General features: G+C 39.1%; 1 protein-coding gene across 1 annotated transcript in view; it reads left to right on the plus strand.

Annotated features, from left to right (window-relative positions):
* The window catches only part of LOC148514013 (cilia- and flagella-associated protein 47-like), a gene marked incomplete at its 3' end in the record, with an annotated part of 651,210 nt that overhangs the window by 222,213 nt on the left and 414,592 nt on the right, over positions 1–14,405 (plus strand). Inside the window, exons 38-39 of the mRNA XM_088481183.1 lie at positions 7,089–7,239; positions 9,772–9,860. Coding sequence (XP_088337309.1) covers positions 7,089–7,239; positions 9,772–9,860 — 240 coding nt within the window. The remainder of the gene's footprint in view (positions 1–7,088; positions 7,240–9,771; positions 9,861–14,405) is intronic.

Here is a 14,405-nt window from a genome sequence, read left to right on the forward strand (position 1 = left end):
GCTATCATGCTAACACGTCAAAATGACGTCATTTTAGCCGTCTTTTTACATTTCGAATTTTTTTTTAAATATAGATCCAAACCCAAAACACATGAGGGTGGCTTTGCAAAATCAAAATATGAAGATAAATCCGGATCCAAAACCAAAACACGGGGGTTGAGCACATCTCTAGTCAGATGAGGTTTTGGCCATAAAAGATGAGGTTTTGCCTACATTTAGGATCTGATCTTGGCTGGAAGATCCGAGCCAAAACCAAACCTCTCATCTCTAGCCAGAAAGTCAATATTGTGAATGCCAACAATTGTATTTTAAGCTATATCTAACATTAAGCCGAACCCTAATTAAAGACTAACGATAACCCTAATTGCAACCTAACCCTAATTTCAGCCTAACCCTAACCTTACACCTAATTTCAGCCTAACGCTAACCCTGAACCTAATGGAACCCTAGCCCTAACCATATGTTGACATTCTTTCTGACAAAGTTTACATGTCAGTGTCGACATTGTGAATACTAAAACACACAAAGGGGTAAAGTAACTAAAGTGACAGTTTTTAGAAGTCGAGATGTTGCCGACAGCAACCAATCAGATTCTACTTAACATTTACAGTAACTAGCACCTTCTAGAAGATAATAGTTAGAATCTGACTGGTACTGTAGCTATGGGCAACATCTCCACTTCTAAAAACTCTCACTTTAGTAAATTTACCCCAAAGACTTGGTTAAAATAGAGTCCTGTTCTGTTACAAGTACTGTATTACTTGATATACCTGCATGTTTGTGTGACCATAAACTGGTTGCATCTTTGCTTACATGCAAAAGGTGTATCGTTACAGATAACACTACATGATGCCTATAATGTAAAGCAATACATATTATGGTCAAATACAGCCTGTAAAGCTACTCAGACATAATTTATGAATTTTAATTCAACAGCATTATACTTAAATAATCTTGTTATTGAAAGATTTGTACACACATATATGATATAGTTGAGTATTAAGCAACAAAAAAAATGAAAATGCAGTTGTCAAGTACTAGTCGATCAAAATAATCCGACAGTCCCATTTATGAGCATTTATAAATTGTATGGTTTAGATTGCATTGTTTGCATTCACATTCTGCACACTTATCAGTCATTTTATTATCTCATTAAACACGATTGTATCCCCAGTAAAAATCATTGCATGTGAGATTATTTTAACTTGCTATTTTCAAATTGTGAATTTTGTGATCTTTGGCCCTGATTAAGAGCCGGACGCTCTTTCAGAGCGCTCGCTCTGAATCAGGGTGCTTTTTTTTAAGTGGAGCCGGCCTCCTGGCCGCTCGCTAAGCTGTGGGTGACCACCCACAGCTTTTACGAGCGGCCAGGTGATAGTCGCGATGGTCTCGACCATCGGGCTTGCGATGAGACCCTTGTGTTAGGGTCTCGTCTGCCGCAAGCCCCAGTGAGCTTCACCACTGACATCACTCGTTTTGTCAGTGGGGCCGTCCCCAAACGGCAGGCGTTCCTTCGGGAACGCCTCCGTTTGCACAGCCACCCCCCCTCCCCGCCTACATAACGGGGCGAGCTGTCAATCAATATCGACAGCCACCCCATCTTGCAGTGAGCCCAGGAGTGACGGAGCTGCCGTCGCACGCTGGGGCTCGCGCATGTGCACGCCGGAGCCGGCTCCGGCATGCTCATGCGCAGTGGGGGACCATCGACCCGCTTGCGAGCGCTGTGAATCCGGCCCTTTGTCCTTGACATTCATTTAGTGTCATGGCAGGGAAGCAGGCCATCCTTTCCTGCAACCTTTATACTGTACTTACAGTAGAAAACTCTTACGATATACAAAAAATCCTAGTAAAAATAAAATGAGTGCATTATTGTTTGTGAATTACAGTGTACTTGAAGCCTTATGTCAGCAAATCATACATTTACACTTGTTGGCAATGGATTTTGCAGCAAAGCATAATATCATTTAAAATACCATCTTAAATGTTTGACAAGTTAATACCTTGCTTGTTTCTTTTTTCCATTTCAGTGCCTTATTAGCACCTTCTAGTTTTGGAAGAAAACTCTTTTCATATTTAACTGCTGTTACAGAATGTCAAGCTAATTTGGCAGAAGAAATAGAGGGAAAATGATTTGAACTGTTCGTGATGCATGCAGAATTGCTGCACTGCGTAGCCCTTTATTATAGTTAAATGCTTTTTGATGTACAGTATTTCCATTTGGTTTGTTTCCAGCAATAGTAACAAAACATTTGAAATTGGCTGCAGTCTGGCATTAGGTTTTGTATTACAGGAGCATTGTTGCTGATTTGTCCATTTCATTCTAATTGATTCCAGTCTTTCCACTCAGCAAGTTGATTGATGATAGGATGCAACTCCATATATTATATGTATCAACACTTTTATGAGCTTGTCCCCAAATGCTTATAGCTAATATATAAAGGTTATTTAAGTCATCCACAACATAAATATGGTTGTCCATGTACTGAGTAGAGCAGTAAAATGTAATGCTAATTCAAAAAGCATTGCACTGTATAGTAAATGCTCTTATTTAATAACATAGTGCTATGAGTATAACTATGCCCATCAGAAGTCTGCTTTTATTATTCTGCAGTAGAGCAATTGCTATGAGAATTTGATTGGTTGATATTTGTTATAGCACATTTGTGCACATTGCATTATTTTTTTTTAACTAGACCCAAAGTGTATCTGAGGCGGATGTGATTTTAGAGATGATAGAGCTGGATGGTATACTTTATACTACATAAGGGTTTGTATCACATATATTTTTGTCAGTACTTAAAAAAAGTAACGTACTTCTAAGACAAGGACACTTCAACCATTATCAAATTTAACTGATGAAAGCCAGTGGATACTAACTCAAAACGTTAAAGTCTAAAGTGTTTTTGCCTAACTGCCATAAAAAACATTGACTAAAATGTGGCCAATACATTATGAACTTACATTTACCCAGTCACGGATGGCATCACACATATTAGATGCTTAATAGCTTAGACAATTTACAATACAATATCTGAGTGGTGACATAGCCAAGGGGGAAGCATGGGGTGTAAATGCACTGCTTAACATGAATCTTGGCTCACTTGGTGCAGAAGGTACTAAGTGGGCCAAGGCAATGGGAAACTAGTGCAGACCACAACGGCCTTGAGTAAGTTTCCAAATTATGCTTCCGCGGTCATACAGTATCACAAAACAGTCCTTTGACATTCAGTAGCATATATTATTATTACCAGTTATTTGTATAGCGCACACATATTCCGCAGCGCTTTACATAGCCACTGTATCTGAGGTATGATTCTTATCCATACTTTATTATGGACTTTTTACATGTCTCATTGTGGAAAGCAAAAGTGGTTTGATTCCGTGCCAAATTTGTGTGCTGATTATGAGTTCATGTATTAATTTACATGAACAGAAAAGTGATGCCACTGTGACTATTACACGAAGAAGAACCCACTAAACTTTGTAAATAAAGAGGAAAATATCCTTAAAAGATTATGAGGGGAAATCAACTAGCCGTGATAATGCGTTAACTTTTTGCGTACTAAGTTTTCGTACCCTGCGCACACCCGTTTTTCACGCGATTTAATTAAAAGAGTCGCGATGTTGCCTTCGTGTGAAAATTCTTCTTGGTTTTACTCGCGATAAGTATAGGTGACAATGTGGAAATCTGATTGTACCCTAAAAAAAGGCAAAGTGATATAGGATAACAATGTAGAAGTGTATTAGTGTCCCTAATAGAAGTATTTGGGGTTCTTAAATTGTTTCAAATGGATGTTTTATGCATATTTCTCAGCCAAATAATGATGTTTTTTTGGCAAAATAAATGTTCTTTTTAAAGTGGGGTGCATAAATGCCTATAAATATATATTTGGGATGCTTTAAAAAAAACCTTCAAAATATGACTCTAACACTTACCTGTAATTATAAAAACACTTGTCCCATTCATATAGCACCCCCTATACCTGTGCCACATCAATTAACACATTTTATTGCAATTTCAGCTTTTTCACCCCAAAAAATGACATACCAGCAGAGCATACTCTAGAGATAATAGTCATTAGATAGATATAGATAGATAGATAGATAGATAGATACACATGGATAGATAGATAGATACTTACATTCATGGTAATGACACATGGAAATAGTACTGAAGAAGAAAGATGTTTAGTGATAAACTAGATAAAAGAACAAGTCATTTTCCTTCTACCTAAAAGGTAGGAATCAAGAATTTTCCCTGAAGAAAATCAATAATCATAGTGGTGGTAGGGCTGGGGGTGGAGAATTAAATCATTTGCATTTATAGTAATACCCTAAGATATTCTCGTATGTTTAGCAAGAAATGAATATGACAAAGTTTCCTTGTGTAGAGGTCAAAAACATGAAACATTTTCTATGACTTATTTCAGCCTCTTTAATGTTTTTCTCTCGTGGGACTGAGCTCATCGAAATACTGCTGAGACAGTAATGACTTCTCTCTCGGAAGCAGCCTCTGTGGCTGGCTTTTTACCAAATACTGCAACTCATGAAAGCTATGTAGAGAACATGAGTGGATTATATTACCTCTTAAAAGTGTGAAATAACTGAATGCCATATGTGTAGTTCAATCATTTATACTAATTATATTTACACATAATTGGTACACACATATCAATAGCAAAAAAATCTACATCAGTGATTCATTTGACTGATATAAGAGATAGATAACAAAATTGAAAACAAAATTAATAATTTTGTATAGACATAAACAACTTGCCATATGTTCCTGTTAGTTCCTAAGTTTATTTTTACAGCTGATCCCTGTGGGCAGCCGTGCTATATTACCAGCAGTGTGGAACAGATGCATGTCCACCAGAACATTAAGTCATGTGAGCTAAATACTGAGACAAAATTACCATAATTATATATAACATGTTCACTTTATATTATGAACACCGTTATGAAGCATGATGACAAAATGCAGCTAATGGCCCGTACACACGGGACGATCAGACAACAATCAGACATCGTTGTCTGATCGTCCTGCATGTGCTGGATGTTCAATATCGAACATCCAGCATATGCACCAACCCCCAAACTATTATAGCGACCCGCAATCAACGCTCGGGGGTCCCTATAGTAAACAGGCTAACCTGGTCGATATAGACCAGGTTGGCCTGCATGCATGGACCATGGTTGATATCGATATCGACCATCCGTGCCCGTGCATCGATGGTCGTTTGGTAGTTGGAGGGGGCTAAAAAAGGACTATATAAACGATCAAACAATAAACGATATTGTTATCGTTTATATCGTCCTTTTTATCTGACCGTGTGTATGCACCATAAGTACATATATTCAGTGGCTCAATTGTGTTAAAGGAGAATCCTTAATCCTTGATGCAATTTCAGTTATGATTTATATACAATGTACTGTAAATACAGTAGTGTAGAGTACACTATATAATTTACTATATTAAAGTGTACCTACTGTATTACCTACTTGTAGTGGAACAGACAGTCTGTGTTTTGAAACAATATTCATGAGAAGGGTTGGGTATGGGAGACCAGCAGTCGGGATGCCGGCTGTCAAAAGACCGACAGCGGATCCCGATGCTCAGAATCCCGACAGGAGTTAGGTACTGTAAGTATGTTAACCCTCCCCCTTCACCCCCAAACCCTCCTTTCCTGCATCCTCAACCTGCCTACCCCACACCCTAACCCTCCAGGTTAGTGCCTAAACCTAACCCTCCCCGCTCAGTGCCTAAACCTAGCCCCCTCCCCCAGTGGTGCATAACCCTAACCCACCACAGGGGGTGCCTAACCCTAACCTCCCCCCTCCCTCGGCCTAACCCTAACCCCCCCAGTGGTGCCTAAACCTAACTTTCCCCCAGCGGCTAACAGCTAAACCGGCCCACTATACTTATGATTGGTATGTCGGCTTTTGTTAAGTCGGCATCTCCATTGATGTCGGGATTCCGGCGTCTGCTTTCTGGTCGCGGTTCGGGATTCCTGCTCCGTAATTCCGGCAGTCGGTATCCCGTTGGTAGGTTTATTATCTACATACCCAGCCTGCCAAGTCAATATTCTTCATGAGAAATAATAACATCTCTGAGGTGTAAGGCAGAGCACCTCATGCCACAGTGATTTCTGTAGAATCTAGTGAATTGATAAGCGAATATTGCACCAGCACAAAGGGTCTATTTCAGAAACGGACGCAGTTCACATCACTGCTGTATCTTTGGACACAGCAGCAATTTGAAAATATGCTAATGCAGCAGGAGGCATCTGAAGAGAAAAGTGGCCTCCTGATAGCATCGCTGATCCAAGTGCTGTGTCCAATGACGCAGCATCAGTTCGTCATTGCGACCATCGGTTGCAGCATCGGCCATCTAAGGCCAAAGGCTACTCAGAATGGCCATTTTACCTACGTAACCGAGGTCAGGTATGCATCTTCAGAAGCAGACCCTAGCCTTGGTACTCCCAGAAAATGGGGGAGACACGCCCCACCCACAAAAGGCTGCAGCCTGTCAATCAGGCTGTGGCTCGGATACACTGTGACCAAACTCGTGAATGGAGGCCTGCACATGCACATTACACAGCTAGTGAATGCACAGTCCTCCCACCATCAGAGATGTACGCAAACCATCGAGTTTGCGTACATCTCTGAATGAGGCCCAAAGTCTGACTGCTGCCACTGTGTGTGTGCAACAGGAATACTTTAACCAAAGGGTTAATCCTAACCACATTAAACATGGTTCATTCAGTAGTATATAATCACAACAAGGAATGCATATACAGATAGAATTATTTGTTAATAGCATTTCTTTATAAGTCCATGAATAGACTTTAATAATAATTATAAAGAAAACCTAAAAAACAAGACAGCAAAATGTCATCTGGTGTCCAGACATTTGCCAGCCACAAATAATATTAGAGGAAGTAAATCAAACAAAATCTATTTATACAGATGAATGTCTTGGAGCAAGCCCATGTACAAGGTGTATTAATAGATATGGATATTTTTAAAAAATATATGTGATTGACCACATTTATAGCATAAAAACTTGTTCTAACATTATCTTACAGAAGCAAAGTAGATCTTATTGTGGACTATAGGAGCCGTTTCTTACACACTGCTGAAGCAACCTTGTTATTGGTTTCAAGTACTGTAGGTGGGGTAGGCGGAACCACAATGGCTTTCTCTATCCAATCAAGAGTTACTGGTATAGTGCCTACTGTAAGTATTACCATGTACCTGCTTGTCTATATTCAATGAGCTAAGATAAATAAGACTTCACTGTTGTGTTTTGTGGGAACTGTCCAGCCATGTTAGAAACATTACAATGAATATTTGACTAAAAGCTTATTTTTTGCAAAATTAACTTCTACTTCATTAGAAACATTTTTTTAATTGTTCTCCTTGTCAGTTGGAATGAAGCATATAATTGTAAATGATCCCATTATAAACTTTCATGTGAATGATAGAAACGTTTAGTACAGAGCTACTGTATAACTAATATATGTGGTTCTTTGTTTTACTATATATCCTTTAGACACACAGTATGTATTTTATTTATTCTAAAATTGACATAGTCACATTTCTTTTTTTGATGATGTGAGACGACCTAGTGGCAGAATAAAGCTGGGTACACACTGATAAATATATCGCTTGTTCCACTGAATGGGCGATATATCTATAGTGCATCACCAGGTATGTACAGCAGATACAGTATGCCTTTGAATGACATCGTTCACAGACATGTCCGATTTGCTATGTAGCACAGCAGATGGCCAATATATCTGAAAGATACAGCGTTCATCTGCTGGTGTGTATGGGCGAGCCAGTTGAGCTGTCAAGCCTGACACATCGGGCAGATGATTGGTCAGATAGTATCCTAGACAAAACAAAAACTACCACACCAGTTTATCTCGATAAACCCCATCCAATATATGATTCTTAAATGCTATAAGGCCACATTAACTGATGCTGAGAATATGAAGGATTTAACCCACAAATAAAGTGATTGTGAAATTACTGTATACTACAGCTGAATTATATTATAGCGACCACCTAGAGACACGTACTATCTGTGCTATTTAAATACATTAGTACAGCCAAAAGCCATTTTAAATGGATCCTATGTATTTATTTCATACAGTCTGATCTCAGATGCTCTTTATATAAGCAACTTGAGGGGGAAAACCCTTGTCGTTTTGATCAGGAGATTTATGTATCTGTTAACAAGCAACATTAAGTTGTAACAATTCAGTGCTACACTAACTCAATAAGGTTGCTTTCTGGGGAGGAGAATCCCTGTTTATTTTCATCAATAAGTAACAATATGATATAAATACAGAGTAAAAAATCTGTTTCATAATCTTGTCATTAATTGACATTTGTATGAAGTCCATTTAATAAAGGTGAGACTCCAAGTGCATCTTATTCAAAAAATCTTTTACATATATTTTCAATAATCTGTTTAATATTTTGCCAAGTTTATTTAATTTATTTTATTAAAGGATATAATTTTAATGAATACCTAATAAAGGTTAATTTTTTTAATGATTTTTTCTCGATTTGTGCATCGCCTTTCTTTCCCCCTTTTTCTTATCCAACCGTCAGATATGTCGGCGGGTCAGCGAAATGTCCCACCTGACGACTTAGTGTGTACCCAGCTTTAGAACTTGTTCACACAATTGTTGAAAAACAGCAATAGTTAATTATATAGACAACATCATGTACTTATTTCTCAAAACTTCCATGCAGCATAGTGTCCTCTGTATTTAAAGAGAATTCATATTGAACACCAATGTATGTTGATGAGTTTTAACTTGTCTGAACACTGCAAGCAATGCTGAAATTGACATGAAGCAAGTGCTTATCAGACAATTTGTGTTTACAGGTCTGTTCATTTACATTGTTTTTTTTAATATCAGCATCAAACCCTGTTTATTAGACTTTAAAACCATGCTTTAAATGCTTGGCATTATTAACTGTGTGTATAAGGCCTAAGGGCAGTAATTATGCACTGACATGCACCTTACTGTGTCTGCCTCATTGTGTTCCATACATTGTATTTAGTCACCAGTCACACCATGTCATCTGTAATTTAAGCTCTATGTGCCCATACATAACAATAAAGTGATTTTCTGAATCCATATCACAGTACGCACCCTTGTGACACTTGCATAGTAGGGTATCAGTACTAGGATGTGTATGCACATGTAGCAGATTTATAAGAAGTGACATTGTAATATGTGTTCATGTTTTTATATGGCTGATTTGGTTACCCTAACCTCCAAAATAGGTGTGAGCTGAATAAGAGGTAACTAAAGAATATTTTATTTATATTTCCATTTTATAATGTATATATCTCAGATCTGCTATATGCTATAGCGTACACAGTAAAAGTACCATTTGAGTGTGAGGACTAGAGGAAGTTGCAATCATTATTTGTCATTGATTAACTATTCTCAGCTCAGTATCCTGTCAGTTGTTCTTTGGATGCCCTTCCTCTGTGACTAACCAGCAATAAGCACATGACATTTCACATTTAGAAATAGCTTCTATTCATAGTGGAGCAATAACCTGAAGATCTCTGCACTGTGTTAAATTGTACATCTCTGTTCTGAGGAAAATGGAAGGTTAACAGAAAGTAATGCAGAGACGACAATACTGTTTGTGTGGACACAACTGCAGCAAATATGTTATAGTGCTGTAATAATGTATGACAGCTTTTGTATGACTTTGTTTTTCATTCATTGTTAGGTGGAGCTGAAGCAGGAATCTCCATGCTATCAGTTAGAAAAGATCACATTGTTGGTTCAGAATCCTTACAAAAATCCTGGCAAGTTTCGGCAAGTATCTAGTGTCTATGGTTAAATCTATGGTTCAAGCAATAATAAAAATCATGAAAAAGTCAAATTAAATGTTACACCTGCAGTACATGATCAATTTTAGTCATTGTGACTTGTATTGCTGGTCTGTTGTTAGGGATGGCAGAAGCTACATGTGAGTAGGGTCAAACCCTTTTTACGGTTTCCCTTGTGGTTACTGCACAAGAGTCAGATGAGGCCACACATGTATTTTACTTTACTGTGTTTTTCCATAAACCCTATTACCTGTTATTGAATTTCATCCCCTGCCGCTAACTACCTCCTTTACTTTTTCACGTAGCCTGGTTCAATGGCTGTACCTTGCAAACCCTAATATCAAGGGCTTCACCCTGCCAGTATGAATGACTATGGGGCCCTTTTATTAATGATCGCATTTTGCAATGCGATCAGGGCATGCAGTACTGCCCATGATCGCATTGCAAAATGCGATCATAGCGGCCGAATGTATGATCCGGTACATGCAGGGTGACGGGCTCCGAAAGGAGCCCGTTCCCGCGATGTGGCCGGAGGCTGCTGCGCATGCGCAGTCCCGCGGACTGCACATGAGTGGCATCCATTGCCGGCGGAGGGGTCTGGGAGATCCCTCCGCTGGCTGATATGCAGTAAGTGCCTATAGACTACAGCGGCTAACGCTATCTTCAGATGGCGTTAGCTGCTGGTGCCAATATCGGGAATGCTTTGCACTCCCGATATTGATACATTTGGCAGCATCGCATCCCCCATAGAATCATATGGGGGAGGCAGCTGCCAGCGGCAATGGAGGGATCGCAGCAGGTCCCTGCTGCGGTCCCTCCTTCATATATCCAGGGGATACTTAGTATTTGAGGTAAACCCCCGAAAACAGGTGTTTTCGGGGAATTTACCTCAAATTCCCTTTGATAAATGGGCCTGTAGTTGTCCTGGCATGTTGATCTGCCATCACCCCTCTGTTACACCATTCTCCTGACATCAGGGAATTAAAGCAGACAGTGCATAAAGAGATTTAAGCTGATAGATTGAGTTCCTTGAGATCAGGTATGATGTAAGGGAGAGTTAGCACTTATACACTGTACATTATCATTGGAAGTTATTTATTTGTATCACAATCCCCTCAATGTACAGTGCTGTAATATATGCTTTTTAAATAAAAGATGATAATATAACACACAGCTACCATGACTGCTATACAGGAGTTGCTTGTTGTCTATGGCAACCGATGAAAAGCTTGCGTAGACCGTAGGCAGTCACAGATGTCTATTACTACCTGTAAATGTAGGTTGGGGGTTTGCATATAAAATATAACAGGGCTTTGTGAAATCATGATAAATATTAACAAATTGTGACATTTGGTTTTAAAGGAAAACACATACAAAAAGAAAAATAATCCCACATAGAATGGCTCATTCCTGCCATGCACCACTCTTTATCTGCAGTCAGACTATGTGCTGAATGTAATGCATAGAGATCTATTTGTAAGCAATGGGCATACTTGAGATAATTGGAAGTGGTTAAGTCTCTAACCCCTATTTGCTTTATTTGAGGTCCTATTTTTTGAGAAGTGGGTGTCCAAAGGGTAGACAGACGGTTTAAGTATCTGTACTTGCCTCTAATTTCTCAACCGAATGAAGGGTGTCAAGTGTACAGTATTGAAATCTACAACAAAATAATTGTCAGTTGTTTTAACCATGGTTTTGTATTGCAATTTCTCTGCCGGACATAAACCTCATCAATATGTATTCAATGAATTCATTTATACTAATGCTTGCTTCAGTGTATTGCATGTTCTTGGATACATATTGTGCACTTCTGATAAAATGAAAACTGCAACAGAAATATAGTAAATATGTATATTTTTTAAAAAACAGAAAATAATACATTTAGATATAAGATTACTGGACCTTCCATGACACTAAAGCCATCTTTTTAGACTATCTATAACAAATGAACATTAGCAGACTGGTAAACATATCCATAAACCTAAAAATAAAAATCCTGTTATATACTTAGTACTTGATTGCACTATATCTATAATGTCGAGTGACAATAAAAACGTAATTAGTCACTTCATTAAATAGTTGCAATAAATAGGAAATGCTAAAGACTATTTTTAATGCGCTCAGTATTTTATTGCTATCAGTATTCATGTATTCAGAGACTCTAATTCTAAAATTCACAGGAAAGAGAAATTAAATAGAAATTACAAACAGTATTTTCCAATGAAATAGCAACATGTGTTTTTGCTGGAATTTTTTTTAAATATGTAAAAACTTTATTAGAGTAAATGGCATAAAAACTGAATAATAACACTTTTGGGTCTATGTACTAAGCCTTGGGGAGAGATAAATTGGAGAGAGAGAAAGTATCAACCAATAAGCTCCTCTCACTTTACAGGCTGTGTTTGAAAAAATAACAGTTAGGAGCTGATTGGTTGGTACTTTATCTCTGTCCACTTTATCTCTCTCCATAGACTGGCATAGACTGGCTGAGATTTATAAAAGCTTGGAGAGAGATAAAGTGCCAATCAATCAGCTCCTGTCATTTTATGAATGCAAAGACAGAATAATAGGATACCCCAAAAGATTATTAACTCAGTACAGCATCACCCTCATAGATCTCACAGCCTGTCTGTCATGCAGAACCATTGAACAAACAGGTTAGTCCCATGGATGTGCTTGTTCAGGTACGGCTCTAAACAGCCAGATCAGTTACAGGAATAGGCCCTCCTGTAACTAATTTTTTTCTTATTGTAGGATGATCGCCCACAGGGGCGTTTCTAGAGAGGAGGGGGCCCGTGTGCAGTCTCCAACATGGGCCCCCTGTTCTCTGGCCGGCGGCTGGCAGCGCACTGAGCTGTGCGCGGCCAGCACCGGAGTTATAGACTCTGGGCACTAGAGTGCGCCCAGAGTCTATAGAGGATGCACTGGTAACCGGGAAAATGGCCGCGACAGAACTGCGTATACTACGGAAAAATGGCCGTTGCGGCCATTTTCCAGTCGTGTTTACAGCGCCGGATCCCCGCGCCAACGTGGGACTCCGGAGAGGTAAGTAATTCTATGGATGCAGGGTGCGCGGGGCCCCCCTGGACCCAGGGGCCCTTGTTCCCCGCACACCCTGCACCAATTACAGATACATTGCTGATCGCACAGAAGTTGCAATGGATGTTGATATATTGACTCATTTACCACGGATCATACCTGTTCCAAATTGCTCAAACTTTTGATTTGGTATGATGAGACAATACACATTAAAAGATTTGGATAGTTAAAATCATATTTATTTGCAGCTTCATGGGGTAAGAGAAGGCATTGCAGTATTCATACTAATTGCAAATGGCCAGGTGACTCTGTAGCAGCAGGTTGTACGTAGTTAAAAGAGAGCTTCCCAATTTTGAATGTTATCTTCACAGACTGTCAGCAACTGTAAAATAAAATAACAGACAGACATGTAGTCCCCATTTAAGACAATGCATCACTTCTCGATTTCTCTCTTTCCAGTGGGCAGCTGCAAGGGCAAACAGGAATTCTACAGGGGGTTAAAATTATGCTTAATTTTAGGAGCATAGCAAAAACTGCTGCAATAAACCTAGAAGAGACATTTTTGTAGTTATGTAAAGTGTTTTAAATATATAACAAGAACAGTTCATTCCCAAAGTGCTGCTAATCTAGTGAAGTTAGCTGTATATTTAAAGGCTCAAATGTTTTTATACACTATAAAATAACATTTTAGCTGCATCTCCCACACAGTGTAGGTTTTAAGTACCTTCAACACTGTAGTAAGTATGCTTTTTTTACTGTAGAGACAAGCGTTCTTGCCATGTCCACCATGAGGTCGATGTCTATATGTGGACTGCACTAAAATGCTTATTGTTTTATGTTTTTATGGTTACCTAGTGTGTTTGAGTCCTTAGAACATATACTGTAAACTTACACATTTGCATTCATAGTCCATATTATACCTACCCATGCTTGGTAGTTGACTGTCACTCTGCGTCACAAAAGCATCTTAGATTTTGCAGGGGCTATTGTTAGGACTGAAGGAGACACAGACAGGACTGGGAAATTAACTCTCTGACAAGGACAGACAGAAACACAAGCAGGATTGAGGGACAGACATACTGATAGTGCTGTTGAAACAGACCCAGTCAGAGAGCAAAAAGACACAAAGAATGTTGGGAGACAGAATAACAATACAGGCAGACAGTGGTAGTAGAAAGGCTTACAGGTCATACAGACACACCGACAGTATTGGAAGACAGGCTAACAGGATAAACACATTGGCAATCCTGGAAGACAAGTTTGCAGGACAGACACACACTCTACAGGAAGATCACATGCAGGACAGTCATACTGTTACGGTTGTCTGGGGGTCCAGACGACCAGAATATCTTAAGGAGAAAGACACCAGGAGACGTAGGGTGAAATCAAAGTAAGTGACTTTATTGTCACAAAAAACAGACAAGAACGTATAAAAGAATAGTCCAAAGTACGAACGGAGTGGATGAACGCCGATGGTGCTGCTAGGGAGCCG

Source organism: Taudactylus pleione, unplaced genomic scaffold (assembly GCF_031769625.1).
Source record: "Taudactylus pleione unplaced genomic scaffold, aTauple2 ptg000265l, whole genome shotgun sequence".
NCBI classification, from domain to species: Eukaryota; Metazoa; Chordata; class Amphibia; order Anura; family Myobatrachidae; genus Taudactylus; species Taudactylus pleione.